Source organism: Triticum aestivum, chromosome 4B (genome assembly GCF_018294505.1).
Source record: "Triticum aestivum cultivar Chinese Spring chromosome 4B, IWGSC CS RefSeq v2.1, whole genome shotgun sequence".
Classification (NCBI taxonomy): Eukaryota; Viridiplantae; Streptophyta; class Magnoliopsida; order Poales; family Poaceae; genus Triticum; species Triticum aestivum.
The window spans coordinates 655585901-655601875 of record NC_057804.1 but is presented as its reverse complement, the minus strand read 5'-3'; the positions used below and the strand labels follow the sequence as shown (position 1 = coordinate 655601875).

At 44.7% G+C, this 15975-nt stretch overlaps 1 protein-coding gene across 1 annotated transcript; it reads right to left on the bottom strand.

Moving 5' to 3' along the window:
* Window positions 1-7079: 7079 nt before the first annotated feature.
* Window positions 7080-12006, bottom strand: LOC123093920 (flavin-containing monooxygenase FMO GS-OX-like 2). Its single transcript, XM_044515981.1, has 7 exons — window positions 11380-12006; window positions 9305-9375; window positions 9041-9202; window positions 8501-8583; window positions 8260-8410; window positions 7601-7777; window positions 7080-7521 (listed from the first exon to the last, which is right to left on the bottom strand). Exons 1-7 carry the CDS (start codon window positions 11927-11929, stop codon window positions 7324-7326), a joined length of 1392 nt encoding a protein of 463 aa, XP_044371916.1. The 5' UTR covers window positions 11930-12006; the 3' UTR covers window positions 7080-7323.
* Between the last annotated feature and the right edge of the window lie 3969 nt (window positions 12007-15975).

Genomic DNA, 15975 nt, shown 5'->3' with positions numbered 1-15975 from the left:
CCTCGTGTTTAAAAGATCATGATACATATATCCAATTGGATGTAAGTTGGTATGGGCTATTATTGTTGACATCACCTAAAGGTGAATACATTGGGAGGCAACACAATAAGCCCCTATCTTTCCCAGTGTCCGGCTGAAACTCTATAACCACAAGTATTGTGTGAGTGTTAGCAATTATGGGAGACTACGAGATAGTTGAGTATGTGAGCTTGTTGAAAAGCTCTATTATTGACTCTTTCTGATGTTACGATAAATTGCAATTGCTTCAATGACTGAGATTATAGTTTGTTAGTTCCCAATGAAGTTTATGAACCATACTTGACATTGTGAATTGCTTATTACTTGAGCATAGGAAACCATATGACAAATCTATATATGTTACTCTTATTAGAATGATCATGATGCCCTCATGTCCGTATTTTATTTTTTATCGACACCTCTATCTCTAAACATGTGGACATATTTTTCGATTTCGGCTTCCGCTTGAGGACAAGCGAGGTCTAAGCTTGGGGGAGTTAATATGTCCATTTTGCATCATGCTTTTATATCAATATTTATTGCATTATGGGCTGTCATTACACATTATATCTCATTACTTATGGCTATTCTCTCTTATTTTACAAGGTTTACCATGAAGATGGGGAATGCCGGCAGCTGGAATTCTGGCTGGAAAAGGAGCAAACATTGGAAACCTATTCTGCACAACTCCAAAAGTCCTGAAACTCCAGGAAACAACCTTTTGGATTTATTAAGAATTTATGAGCGAAAGAAATAGGCTAGGGGGCCCACACCCTGTCCAGGAGACAGGGGGCGCGCCCCCCTGTAGGGCGCGGCCCTTATCTCCTGGGCCCCCTGGTGGGCCTCCGGCGTCCATCTTCTGCTATATCATCACTTTTACCCTGGAAAAAATCGTGGGCAAGCTTACGGGACGAAACACCGCCGCCACGAGGCGGAACCTTGGCGGAATCAATCTAGGGCTCTGGCGGAGCTGTTCTGCCGGGGACACTTCCCTCCAGGAGGGGAAAATCATCACCAACGTAATCACCAACGATCCTCTCATCGGGAGGGGGTCAATCTCCATCAACATCTTCACCAGCACCATCTCCTCTCAAAACCGTAGTTCATCTCTTGTATCCAATCTTGTATCAAAACCACAAATTGGTACCTGTGGGTTGCTAGTAGTGTTGATTACTCCTTGTAGTTGATGCTAATTGGTTTACTTGGTGGAAGATCATATGTTCAGATCCTTTATGCATATTATTACTCCTCTAATTATGAACATGAATATGCTTTGTGAGTAGTTACGTTTGTTCCTAAGGACATGGGTGAAGTCTTGCTATTAGTAGTCATGTGAATTTGGTATTCGTTCGATATTTTGATGAGATGTATGTTGTCTTTCCTCTAGTGGTGTTATGTAAACGTCGACTACATGACACTTCACCATTATTTGGGCCTAGAGGAAGGCATAGGGAAGTAATAAGTAGATGATGGGTTGCTAGAGTGACAGAAGCTTAAACCCTAGTTTCTGTGTTGCTACGTTAGGGGTTGATATGGACCCATATGTTTAATGTTGTGGTTAGGTATACCTTAATACTCCTTTTTGTAGTTGCAGATGCTTGCAATAGGGGTTAATCATAAGTGGGATGCTTGTCCAAGTTAGGGCAGTACCCAAGTGCCGGTCCACCCACATATCAAATTATCAAAGTACCGAACGCGAATCTTACGAACGTGATGAAATTTAGCTTGACGATAATTCCCAATGTGTCCTCGGGAGCTCCTTCTTCATTATTAGAATTTGTCCAGGCTTATCCTTTGCTACATAAAGGATTGGTCCACCTTGCTGCACTTTATTTACTTTATTTACTTTTTGCTCGTTACTATTTATCTTATCACAAAACTATCTATCACTTACTATTTCAGTGCTTGTAGAGAAAACCTTACTGAAAACCGCTTATCATTTCCTTCTGCTCCTTGTTGGGTTCGACACTCTTAATTATCGAAAGGACTACGATAGATCCCCTACACTTGTGGGTCATCACTGCCCCACGGTGAGCACGAACTGTCGTGGTCCTAAGACTAACAGTAGAAAGGGGGGTAGGTATGGAGAGGCAAGATCCCAGCTATGGTGAAGGTGTACACACGAGGTTTACGAGTTCAGGCCCTTCACAGTGGAAGTAACAGCCCTACGTCTCGGTGCCCGGAGGCGGTCGATTGGATTATGTGTGTGATATTACAGGGAGTGCGAACTCTTGTGCCAGAGGAGGGGGTGGCTTATATAGAGTGCGCTAGGACCCAGCCATCCTCCATTACAAGGAACTTAATGTACATAAAGTGGGGGCGTTACTGGAAACGCCAGCCTTAAGTGTTGTTAATGACCTTAAAGACTACGGAGTGAACGCCTGTCCGTTGCCCTGCTGAGTGACTCTTGGTCTTCGATAGGTCGAGTGGTTCTCTGTATGGTCGAGTGATGGTAGGGAGGAAGACCTCCGAGTGACACGACCGTCGAGTGGATTGCACTCGACGTCCTCGGCTGATGGTCTCTTGTTGTCTCTTGGACCTCTTATCTTCTAGGGTAGTGACCTTGGGTAGGACTTATAGGTCAGGCCTATGACCCTACCCCAGGTCTATATCCTCATCAGGTACCCCTGGCAATGGTCATCCCACTTTCTCAGGCGCTAACAAGTGACACTACTTTTTGCAGCTTGTGTGTTTTCCTTTTTTTAGATTTGTTTATTCAAAATATTTTATAGCTTGAACCGTGCGTCCAAATCCCAAACCGTTTTCATCGTTAGATTTCTCGCTTTGAGATATCAGAAACTAGTTGCTTCTGCTGCTTTGCATAGTCGCCTCTCTTTACATTTTCCATTTTTCAGTCATCGTCAGCCGGCTCAGATGAAGATGATCAGGGAACCCTACTACGTACTCCCTCCGTCTCCCTCTGCCTGCTTGTAGTAAATGTTAAGCTTGTTGGCTGTTTTCACAACACTATGTATCTTTTCGTTATTTCTTCTATTTAAGTTGGTGATCACTATACTCCTAGTTGATTGATGGTCTCGTTAGTTTGAAGCCAGGGTTGTCTTGAGCTTTACTTTGAAAGAAATGCTCCGCCCTGCATCATCGCTTTGATCACCAACTGGCAAAGTTAACAACAATTATACTACAGCCTAAATGAATTGCCAACGGGAGCCCATTCTTCAAAGCCTATGATTCCACACATTCAACATCTTATGCGTATGTAATTTGTTGATTTGTGGCGCCACTAAAGAAACTCCTGCAATCTCATGTGATGACGCATGTGGCGCCACTTCTGGTGCTCTCGTCACACGACATATTGACATTGAGCTTCACGGGGTTCTTCAAATGGCTTGCACAACCATCTCTTCTCCTTCAACATCATCTCCAAGTTTGTCATAAGGATAATTATCGATCGTAGCTAATCACTTGGGTACTTGAACCTGATCATCAACACGTTGCCTTGTCTTCCAAGCACCTAGTCAATGAGTGTACATATCAGTTAGGTTTTTTTAGAGTGGGTACAACTAAGTTAGGTGGCCTCCACCAAAAGAGCACTCATATAACTCGTCCATTGCACACAACAGCTTGCCTGCAGCAACCACTTAGGGCATCTCCAGCGCTGCGCTAGCGAAGAGCGCCAGGGAATAATTCCCGGCCGATCGGCAATTCGGCCTTTAATTCCTCGTGTCACCTTCGGCATCGAAGCCACTAGGGCGTGTTTGGTTGCCTGCATGAGGCCCGGCCTGGCTCGCGCGGGACGCAAACGGGCCGATTGGTTGCCTGCTTTTACTGTTCGGTCTGGATGACATGAACCTTAAAGCACTCCTGGGCCTGGCTCCCTGGGAACGCCCGAATCGGCAATTTCTCCAGGGCCAGGCCCGAGCGGTGCACGTGGGCGGCGGTGGCTGCACGCGCGCGACCACGCTCGAGAAGCCGCGTTGCTTCGCGAAGCACCGACAGTTATTAGCCTCACCGCCCCTCATGGATCCCTCTCCCCACTCTCCCAACTCTCACCGGCGGCACCGGATTGGAGGAGAGCAAGAAGACCACCGGACTCCATCACCAGCGAGCGGATCATCACCTGGCCGGCGGCAATGGTGGTAAACACTTCTCTGTTCGTCCTGCACTACTTTTTTGCGTTCGATACGGTGGTAGATTCTCGATCCACGACGGAGAGGGGAATGGGGAATAGAGGTAGATAAGCATGGCAGTTCATAGTAGTTCATACTAGTACATACGAGTTCTTAGAAGTTCATGCAAGATCGGAATAGAGGTAGATGCGGTTGGAGTAGAAGGGGGATTAGGGGATTGGGGGTACAGAACAGACTGGCTAACCGCGGCCGCCGTCACCGGCGTGCGGAGCGGCGGGTCGAGTGGCTGGCCTTCATATTCTTTTTCATCGTTGTGCGGGGCGGCGGGTCATCATCGTCGTCCTCGATGGAGTCGAGGTCGATCTGCCAGGTACGACATCCTAGCTCCGACGCCCCCGCTATCATCTGCACCGGTTCTTCCTCCTCCTCCTTAGGCTCCCCACCGATGACCGCCGGCGGCACGATTGCCGTCTCCCAGTACACCGCGGCACGATGGTCATTAGGATCCCAGTAGTTCTTGTACTTAGACCACTTCTTCCTCTGTTTAGCGTCGTCGGAGACGGCCTGATTCATGGCCCAGCGAATGATGTCGACTGCCATCTCTTCCTTCGCTGGGTCAGCGTCTTCAGTTCTTGTGTAGTGGCCCTCATGAGCACTGCATCAGATTCCTTCTGCCTGTTAGGCATGGAGCCAAAGTACAAGCACACCTCCATGGTGTTCTCGAACTTGGTGCGGTCACCAACCGACCACCCGAGGAAGAAGGCCCTCCAGCCAATACCCCAAGGGAAGGGGTTGGCATTGGAGCTGGAGCTAGAGATCATGGCGATGGAGAGGAGGAAGGTTGACAGTGAGAGAAGAGAGGGGGTGGGTAAGTAGTGGTGGGCAGGGTGAGTAAATATAGGGGCGATGGAGAGGAGGAGAAGAGTGCCAGTCATGTCATTTTAACACATGCTCTTCAATAAGCCATGAACTCTGTGTTGTGCCTGACTCCATAAATTGTGTGCAAATCGAGCTCCCGGCCGTTGACAACAAGGGCAAGCGGCCCTTTTATCCAATGCCCGAGGAGGTTGTGTTGCTGCCCACCGCCGAGGAAGACCCGAACACGCTGAGGTTGGCGATGACAAGCGCTGTAACTACGGCCACTAGCATGAGGAGGATGGCCCAACTCACTTCTGTGCAAGGTCATCCTTGCACTGAAGCTTGAGTACATCCCCATGCCCCTGGACTTCACCAAGCACTTCGTCGCGGTGCCGACGGAGTTCAAGCTCAGGAACAACACCGGCTGCTCCTGGAAGGTGACGGTGAAGCTGATAAACGACAGGGTGACCCTGGATCAGGGTTGGGCCACCTACGCAGTCATTCATCAGATCAAGATCGGCTACATGGTGACGTTCAAGCTCCTCACTCCCGACACCCTCAAGGTCATCATCTTCGACGAGGATGGCATTGAGGTCGTCAACAAGTGCGGGAAGCACGACGAAGCCTTCACCGCCAAGGAGTAGGGCCGGGGCACCTCCTTCCTAATTACTATTGAGTCTACTTTGAATTGTTTATGGTTTATGCATTGAACTGTTATGAAGTGTGGTACTGCTTATATGAAATATGATGTTAAGTAGTTGATCCTTTGTGTATACTCTGCTCTGTTTATGATGTGTGCTACATGGTTGTGCCGAAGTGTACTGATAATCTCACCAACTAGCCAAAGAGATTAGCACACACCAGGCGTTGCATATAACCAAACACCATGCCTTGGTTTGTCCACTAACATGCAGGCAACCAAACACCAGGCAGTGTGGTTCAGCCCATGCAGGCAAGAGGGCATGCAGGTAATCAAACAACTTGCATATGATGTATTTGAGGGTGCATTTGCATAGCCAGGCTGAGTTAAGAAGGCTATGCAATACGGCTACTGTAGCCTACGGCAACCAAACACGCCCCTGATGTTCGAGCGCTTCCTCTTTTCTTTCATACATGAGCAAGCCACATAGCACTGGGCCTTTTTTGTGATATGTTTTTAGCGACTCTGATTAGCGCCTACCAATGAAAGACAGAGCAATTAGATTTCTTTTAATTACCTGAATTTGATTTTTCTCTCTAGGGCCTCGATTAACATCTATCGTTGTAGATGCCCTTATGAACAGGCTTATTAGGACCCGTTAATTTCAAAAAAGTATTTCCTAGATTTTATGTAAAATGTTTCAAAAAAAAAGTTCATATTTAAAATGAAGAAAAATTCACATATATGTAAAACGTAAAATGTTAGTGTATTTTGGGAAAAATGTACACATGTCTATAACTATAGTTATGCATGAAAAAGAACAATTCATGTATTATAGAAAAAAAATCTGCTTTTATCTTTCTTTTTCCATTTCTTTTTTATTTTATAATTTTGTTTTATGCATGTGTTTTTCCCTTTTTAGCTGTTTTTGGTACCTTTGTTTAATATTTTTCGCCAGTTTACTTCCTTTTGATTATCTTTTTTCACCTTTTTCTGGGTTCCAAATTCATGAAAATTATTAAATTCCTGTATTTTTCTAAATTTTGCAGACAGTATAAGAATTCACAAACATTTCTAAATTCTATATTTCCTATGAAATTCGTAAATATTTATTCCAATACTATTTTCTTAATTCTTCAGTAATTTTAAAAAAAACTGTCAATTTAGCAGTTTTTTAGTAATATATTTTTAATCCATTATAAAAAATATTATGGCAAACAGCAGGAACCAGTTTATCCTTTTTCTTTCTTGTTACTATATCGTGCATAGTGCATCGGAGCGCTGTTGTTGGGCCAGCTCACCCGCGCAATATGGGGTTAGAAAAAAAGAATAAGAGCTCCTGTTGTCCTATAAAAAGATAAAAGAACAAGAGCTCCCGTATCCTTTGATCCTTCTGCCTGCCTGCTGGGCACATGCATGGACAAGCAGAAGGATAGGATAGCCCTCAAAATCCCCTAAAATGGAAAGGATAGCACTGGAAAAAAAAACAGAGGGAGAGGAACAGTACTGTACAACACTGTAATACCAGGTTACAGCATTTCGCATATTGGAAACTGAAGGAGTTGCTGAAACAGTTGGCCAGCCATTATAAATAATGGCCATGTAATGCATGCTGTATACTGTCTATGAGTTGAATGAATCTTTGGGGATTCCCTGTGTTAAAAAGAAAAAAGAAAGAGCAAGTGACTCGAAGCCAAACAACTCAGTGGCTGCTGCTATTCAATATTGATCGGCCAGGCAGGAATGCTTGGCGAAATCCTGATGAGCCTGTGGCAACAGGTGGTCGTCGTCCCATTCATCCCGGTAGCTGTCCGGGCGATCGGCCAGGTTCTTACACGTCGCAACGAACATGTCCTTCCTCCACCCTTCCATCCTCCCCAGCCCGCATCGCTCCGCCACCCAGTCCTCATACTCAAACTACAAACGCCCAAATCGAAGTATCGATTGATTATGTATATGTACATGGATGAATGCAAGAATGTATGCATTCACGTACCGGATAGCCTTGTCCCAGGTCATGAGTGCGTCTCTTGGGGCATCCGCGAGCTTCCATGTCCGAGTAGAACGCATCCACATCCCGCATCATGGCCTCTTGTGATGGGAGCTCAAGTCTTCCCGACAGAACCCCAGCCACCCACTTGCTTTGGAGCTGAAACACTAGAAAAGGGATCGTCTGCCCAGATGGACGATACATCAGCCCGGACATATCAACATATATATGCATTAATTAATTTCATATATCAAATTAGTAAGCAAGCTTATTTCATATATGCTCCAAAAATATGTCTATATACAACCGTATGTAGTCACTTGTTGAAATTCCTAGAATGACAAATATTTAGGAACGGAGGGAGTACGTGCTATAACCGGAAAACAAAATAAAAATGAATGGAAAATAGATAGGATTTCTGGAGTAGTTTTGCCCTCCTAGAAACAAAAACAAGTATAAAAATAATCTACTTGGAAACAAAAACTTCTATTAAACTTGCAAAAAAGTTGCATGATTTGAGAAGTGCAAGTTTAGGCCAATCAATGTGCAATTTCACGTGATTGAGGTTTTGTGAAAATTTCAGGCAACTCAGAATTAGCAAATCTGCTAAATTAATTGCCAAGTTGGCACAATATCAAATTAACTGAAAGTGTTGATTGACCGACCCTGAAGGGTAATCCGATGAAGGAGATGTGAGGAGCCAATATGGGCGGGAACACGTGCTTGTACAGCAGGCCAACGCGGTTGTCGTCCACGGAGATTGCACTGGCCAGCTCGTCATCGTCGCCGCCTAGGAATGGGAAGCTGTACTTGTATCTGCAAGCAAGCCAACAATCCATCAACGCAATTAGCATAAACAATCCGTCAATCATGTCAGACATAATTTGACAATCAGTTGTAACGTACCCAGTGCAGTGCAGGATGACATCAGCTTTGATCCTGCTGCCGTCTTGGAACACCAAGCTACCGTCTTCCTCCGCATGCTCAATCTGCCAAACGTTCGCATTTGAACATTGTGCGAACATAATTCTAAATAACTAGCTAGGTGATCCTCGCTAACATATTTGTCTTACAGATATTCAGATAAGTCACCTCAGCATGTGTAACCATGCAGGGGAAAAGCACCACCTTAACATATGCAATCATGCATGAGAAAAGGTATGTCATGATATTCATATTTAACAAATATTTTGAAACTATACAATAATCAGAGATACAATAAATTACTCCCTCCGTCCCATAATATAAGATCGTTTTGCATGCTAAAACAGCTTGCAAAACAATCTTATATTATGGGACGGAGGGAGTATATATATACAACAAAATCTTACTGAAATATATATGTGTATATTATGACAATCTGTTGCAATACATGGGGTATCATCTAGGTATATTAATTTTTTTTCAAACAAGTGTGTAGTATAGTATATAATATACGGCGGGTACCGTGCAGGAATGGAGCCACAGGTTAGCATGGCTAGTGGCAGTAGTAGTGTGCATTTGATCAGGAGGTTCCAATCTCATGGCGACATGGACCTCTTTGGCCACACCGGCGATGTCCCTCGAGATGTCCATGCCGCTCGGCTGGTACCCTATCACCATCACAACCTAGACACCAATAATACAATAGTAACTAATTGTTAGCACATTAATCACGATCGAGTAATAAGTAATAACAATGAACAATAGTATGCATTCTGTACGACGCACCTGACCGCGAAATGGATCAGGCACACGGTAGCTGTGGCTGTGCATCTGTTTCCCAGGCCAGCAATGGATACCTGCACTACGAAATTGTACGTCAGAAAATCATATCGACCGGTGAGATGCAATGGTGAATTGTTGGAGGCTTTTACACCCTCAAGGGGCTTAAGACAAGGTGACCCATCGAGTCCTTACCTTTTCTTGTTCGTAGCTGATGGGCTGGCTAGCTTGCTTAACAAGGAGGTTACAACGGATCTCTTCTCCCCTTAAAGATTGCTCGAGGGAGCCCAGGAATATCAAATCTCGTCTTTGCGGATGGTAGCATGCTCTTCTTGAAGGCCTTAGTTGTGCATACCACGAGAATCAATGATGTACTGAAGTTATTCCAAAGATGTACCTGGCAGCTCCTCAGTCAAAGTAAATGCTCTCTTTTGTTTACAGAAGCTTGCTCGTAACGAGTCAGAGAAGAGATTAAGATAATCTTGGGCATGGAATCCTCCTCATTTGAAAGTAAATATTTGGGCATGCCCACGTCTGAAGGAAGAATGAAGAATGACAAGTTCCAACCAATCATGGACAGATTTGGGAAGAGGTGCAATGACTGGAATGAGAGGATAATGTCTCAGGCGGCAAAAGAAGTCAACATTAAAGCTGTTGCCCAAGCATTGCCAACATTGTCATGGGAGTGTTCAAGTTGAACATAGGCTTTTGTGAAAAGTATGAGAAAATCATAAGAGACATAAAGATGATCAGCACAAGGTTCGTTGCATGTCCTGGGATGCACGACAAAACCTAAGAGGGACGGTGGCATAGGTTTCCATGAGATGCATTTTTTCAACCAAGCCTCGTTGGCTAAGCAAGGTTGGAGACTTATCCAGAAACCGGATAGCCTCTGTGCTAAAGTGCTGAAGTCCAAATACTACCCACATGGAAACCTTCTGGATACAGTCTTCTCCTCGGACGCGTCTCCAGCCTGGAGAGGCATCAAATTTGGCTTTGAGCTCTTAAAATGGGGTCTGATTTGGTGAGTCCGTGAGTGGTACACGGAAGAAGCATTCAGATTCAGAGGGACCAATCGATACCTAGGAAAGAGGGGCTCAATACTGCTGAATTTATAAGGAGATCGAGGCTTTGGTTGGTTAATCAACTTACGCATCCAAATACAAGTGAGTGGACCACAAAGTTGATCAACCAAATTTTCCAACCAATTGGTGCGGACGATATCTGCAAAATGAGAATTACCTCAAATATGGTAGAGGAGTGTGTAGCATGACACTATGAAAAAGTCCCAGAGTCTTCACTGTCAAAAGTGCATATAAATTGGAATATGAGATAAAAAACAATGATACAGCTGCAGCCTCTAGCTCTTCTAGGGATGTGGGTGACAGAAACTTTTGGGAGCTGATTTGGAAAGCTAGCATTCCTGATGAAATCAAAATCTTTGTCTGGCGTGTTGCCACACAATCCCTTGCCACAAAACAGAATGCTTTCAGGAGAACAATTTTCAAGGAGAACACGTGTGAGATTTGCGGCAATGAAATGGAGGACGCGTTCAGGTTCACCGGAGAGGACTGGCTTCAGATGTTGCTGGATCCGCAATCTGAAACTGGCAGAAATAGAACTCTGTTGCTACTCTGGCAAGCTTGGCACCTAAGAAACAACATGGCGCGTGGGGATGAAAAAGATACAGTCTTAGAATCAGTGGTGTTCTTAAACAGGTTTGATTGAGGAGCTAAATGAAGCATCGCAGAACACTGATACTGCAAAAGGAAAAAACTGTTGGTGAAGCTGAATTCTGACGCCGCCTCCTTCTCTGAATCTGGTGACAGATAGATTGTTGCGGTAGCCAGGAATCATGAGAACAATCTGTATGCCAAGCCATTGATCGTTGCTCGACAGTGAGACAGTAGCAGCGCTGATTGGCTTGAAAGAATTACCCAAAGTTTACCGGTGATTCGGTGATCCTGCAAGTTGACAGTGCTGTCGTCGGACGGATCGATCGAAGTACTAGCTGCCTACTGCCTACTGCCTCCAGCTCGCCGATGATGCGGGGATAGAATGGATCGGGCGGAGCTAATTACCGGCGATGGCGGCGACGCGCGGCTCGGTGAAGTGGCCGTTGCAAACGACCACGGCGTCGAACACCTCCTCCTCCGGCTCGCCGCCGGCGCCGTCGGGCCTCCTCGAGCGGTACGAGACCCTCCAGCCGGCCCCGCCCGCGCCGTCGTTCCTGCCGCGGCGGACGCTGACGACCTCCGTCTCGAACCGGACCAGCGCGAGGAGGTCGAACCGCCGCGCGAACTCCTCGAGGTACCGGAGCACCTCCGGGTGCCCGGGGAACCTGCGCGGGTCAATGGAGCCCTCATCGGCGACGAAAGGGAAGTCGAGGAAGCCCATGGACTCGCGGGGGAGGTTGGTGCGGAGCGACGCGTAGAGGCTCGAGTGCGCGCCGCCGGCGCCGAGCGGGTCGGCCGGGTCGGCGTCGTCATCGGCGTCGTAGCGCCAGGTGCCGCCGACGGCCGCGGCGCGCTCGAAGACCACGGGCGCGTGGCCCTCGCGCCGCAGCTCGCGCGCCGCCGCCAGGCCCGCCGCGCCCGCGCCGATGACGGCGACGCGCGAGCGGGACGGCATCGGAGGAGGAGGGGGGAAGTCGGTGGCGTGCTCTGCTCGCGAATCTTCAGCTTCTATCGGCTGGCATCGCAGGAGGAGGAAAAGTCGCGTTCTGCTGTCTTGATTTTTTTTTTTAAACTATGATGATTTTTATAGCAAATTCGGAAACTATACGCCCTAATGCAGAAAAATTAAAAATATCACCCCGTCGGCCTACCGTTGGCCGAAAAGGGACTTTTCGGCCTACCGTTGACCGAAGAGGGACTTTTCGGCCAACAGTTGGCCAAAGAGTCTCTCTTCGGCCAACACCCGCTCTACTGTTTTAGAAAATTCATATCAATTAAAAATTTTAGTATTTTAATTTGATTCTTTCTGCATTAGATTAGAAATTTTATGAAGTTTCTGTAGATATCAAGTTTGACTAGATTTGAAAGTTTGAATTTGAATTTTCATGAATTTGCTCAAATCACTAGATTGCCTATAATTTGAGCTAGCAGTATTTTTTTCAGATGATTCTTTTTGCTATTGGTTCTTTGTGAATTTGTTTATCAGTAATAATTAATTAGCGAATTTTATAATTATTTGACATTGGGTTTTTATGAAAACAGTTCTGTTTTAGTGTTTTATAGGTTTTATGCTATTTCTTTTAATTTTAATTGCTTTAAATTTTTTTATTTAGTTTTTTTTACATCTTCTTTTTGTTTCTGTTTAGTTATCAGTAGCTATTTTATTTGTAGTATTTTTTTGTATTTTATTTTTTTTATCCTACAAGAAAACTTGATTTGAGCTTCATAGGAGTTAATATTTAAAAGTGCCTTGTAAATCCTGTACAACAATTGCCGTTTTATACATGAAAAATATATTTTCCCGCAACCTTTTTCCCTCCATTTTTTTGTCGCCATTTCTTTGCCGCCATTTTCTCCCGCCACACTAAGGAGTGCTGCATCAACGGAGGATGACGATGATGCCTTCATGTGGAGTGTGAAACACTGTGTGAGAGAAGTCATAAGTGTGAAACACTCTCCGATGATGATGACGAAGCTGCAAACACTTATGAATTCTCTCAGACAGTGTTTCACACTCCACCAGCAGCACCGACGCAGGAGACACAGACCATGTCAGACGATGTTATCTACGATCGTGGACACCACGAGGCTTGTTTTATAAGTTGAGAAGTGAAGATGGCGAGAAAGAAGATGACGGGGAAGAAGATGGCGGGAGAGAATGGAGGGAAAGAAAATGGCGGGAGAGAATGGCGGGAAATAAAATGGCAGGAGAAAATGGAGGGAGAGAATGGCGGCAACTAAAATGACGGGAAAGAAAATGGCAGGAGAAAATGGCAGCAAAGAATGGCGGGAGAGAATTGCCGAAGAAAATGGCAGCAAAGAATGGCCGGAGAAAATGGTGGCAAAGAAAATAGTGAGAGAAAATGGAGGGAAAGAACGACGGGAAAGAAAATGGAGGATAAAAGACATAAAATACAAAAATATACTACAAATAAATATCTACTGATAACTTAACAGAAACTAAAAGAATATGTCAAAAAATAAAGAAAACAATTTAAAACAATTAAAATTAAAAGAGATAGCAGAAAACCTATAAAACACTAGAACAGAACTGTTTTCGTAAAAACCTAATTTTAAATAATCCTAAAATTCACCAATTAATTACTACTGATAAACAAAGTCACAAAGAACCAGTAGCAAAAAGAATCATCTAAAAATAATACTCCTAGCTCAAATTATAGGCAATCTAGTGATTTAAGAAAATTCATGAAAATTCAAATTCAAACTTTCAAATCTAGTCAAACTTGATATCTACAGAAACTTCATAAAATTTCTAATCTAATGCAAAAAGAATCAAATTAAAATACTAAAAATCCTATTTGATATGAATTTTCTAAAAAGTAGAGCAGATGTTGGCCGAAGAGGGACTCTTTGGCCAACTGTTGGCCGAAAAGTACTTTTTGGCCAACGGTTGGCCGAAAAGTCGTTTTTGGCCAACGGTTGGCCGAAAAGTCCCTCTTCGGCCAACAGAAGGCCGAAAAGTCTCTTTTCGGCCAACAGGAGGCCGACGGGGTGATACTTTTGATTTTTCTGCATTAGGGTGTATAGTTTCCGAATTTGCTATAAAAATCATTATAGTTTCAAAAAAAAATCTGCTGTCTTCACAGCCGCCTTCTTTTTTTCCCTTTTTGATTTGATGATGACGAAAAGCAATTTTGGCTGAAGATTCACGTGCTGGCTTGTTATTCCTGCACGTGGCTGTTCTAGGCTTTTAATTCTGCACGTTTCCTACAAAAAAATATTTCGCCTCAGGTTTTCTTTGTGGCCGTCCGATCCGCACGAATCTCGGTAGCTCGAGGGTCCTCGTTCTCGCGTACCGGGTTGCTTGTGTCGGGTTCTTTTTGCTCTGTTTGAGTTTTTTTTCATTCATTTCGGGTTTGCGTGTCACCGCGGCGAAGGGAAGGGGGCGCCTCGTCAGTGTTTAGCGGCAGGGTGTTTAAATAGATTGGAGACGAAATTGAAGATCAGGATTGAAGATGAAGTTGAAGATCACTTGCCCGTAAGACCATCATTGTTTGGACCGTAACTACAAATACTCATATTATAGACCATTTTTTATAAATTAAAAGCATGTGGTATTCTTTTCTCCCGTTGCAACGCACGAGCCCTTTTGCTATCGTTTATTATACTTCTTCGGTAGGCAGATCTTCAGGCTTCTTTGCACCCACCATGGTTTTCATAAGCTATTTTTTCCATGGTTTGATTGTTGTAGCTCATTCTAATAGTGTTTTATTGTTCTCAAAAGGAATCTCTCTATTTTATTCTCGATGGTAATATCGTGGATGTACATTTTGTCTTCTAAGACCGAGTTACTTAGCGCGTGCTCTGCCACGACAATGATGATGTATATAGATTGTATAAGTTCGTAAGTCAAGGAATAAGAAAATCATACTTTAAAGCATTTCAGTTTGGTTTGCATAAGATGAAGATAACATTGCACATAGAAACAAGCCCAAAAGGAAGTCTTTATTGGAGAATCTTTCACATAGCTTAGGGTGCTACCAACGGGCGTTGATCACTTTGGGTAGGCATTTGGGAATCATGTATTATTTATTTATTTTTCCTTTTTAATAATTTGGTTGTGTGCAATCTCAAGGTTTCTACTAGCTCTTGAATATATAGAAGAAAAACTAGATGCTAACGCGTGCTTCACCGCATTTATGGGATTAGCTCTTATTTCTCTAGCAGATTATTGCAGTCGGTTATTTTGTTTTGTTTTATGTACCTTGGATTGGGTTTTAATTGTCCTAGGGTGTTTTTATCATGGGAAACGCTTTTAATCAGTAGTCTGGTTGGAAGCAAATCGTCAGACGGACTGACTACCATCGATTCTCGTTGGATCCCACGGTGTAGAAACAGGTTCACTCGTTGCTTCGTATTCCCAAAGAAAAAAGAAAATCCCGTCAGCCCTCGCTAATTGCGCTATGCAATCCCCTCGTCCTCTGGCCTCCAAGTTCGCCGTCAATTGTGTCGCCCGGAGCTTGCCGTCAACCGCGTCACCTCAACCTCTCCGATTGCGCCGTACATCGCCCGCTTCCTCGTTACCTCGTCTTCGAGCACACAACCACCCCACCGCCCAAATCTGGTACATGCTCCTGCGAACTCCATCTTTCTCTCCATCAATGCAACCACGGGGTTCCTCTCCATCGACACGGCCCTCGGACCACCCTCGGGGCTCATGGTAGGTGCGCCATCCCGGCATTAGGGGGTTGAGCCCCCCATCTCTTTGCTGGTTGATGCTTCGGCAGGTTCTGAATCGGTTGCAAGAGTAGCACCTGCCGGCTGGAGAAAATGCAGTGTCCCCCCAAAATTTCACCCTTTTTGAAGGGCCAAATCTCGGGATCGAAGGTATTGCACTATGCCGATCGCCCTCGGTTTTATGATTTGTAATTTCCTGGAACATCACGCTGCCATTTTCCTCGGCACGCTTAATCTGCAAACATTTCATGCATTTCAATTTTCAAGCGTCAATCAATCATGGTTTTTTTCTTTATGATTATT

Bases quoted from the DNA above. Each gene is read 5' to 3' on its own strand.
- LOC123093920 (XM_044515981.1), bottom strand. From the start codon at position 11,929: ATGCCGTCCCGCTCGCGCGTCGCCGTCATCGGCGCGGGCGCGGCGGGC. The intron at 9,376-11,379 runs GTAATTAGCTCC...TTCGTAGTGCAG, and splicing joins GCGCGTCGCCGCCATCGCCG to GTATCCATTGCTGGCCTGGG. The intron at 9,203-9,304 runs GTGCGTCGTACA...ATTGGTGTCTAG, and splicing joins CTGATCCATTTCGCGGTCAG to GTTGTGATGGTGATAGGGTA.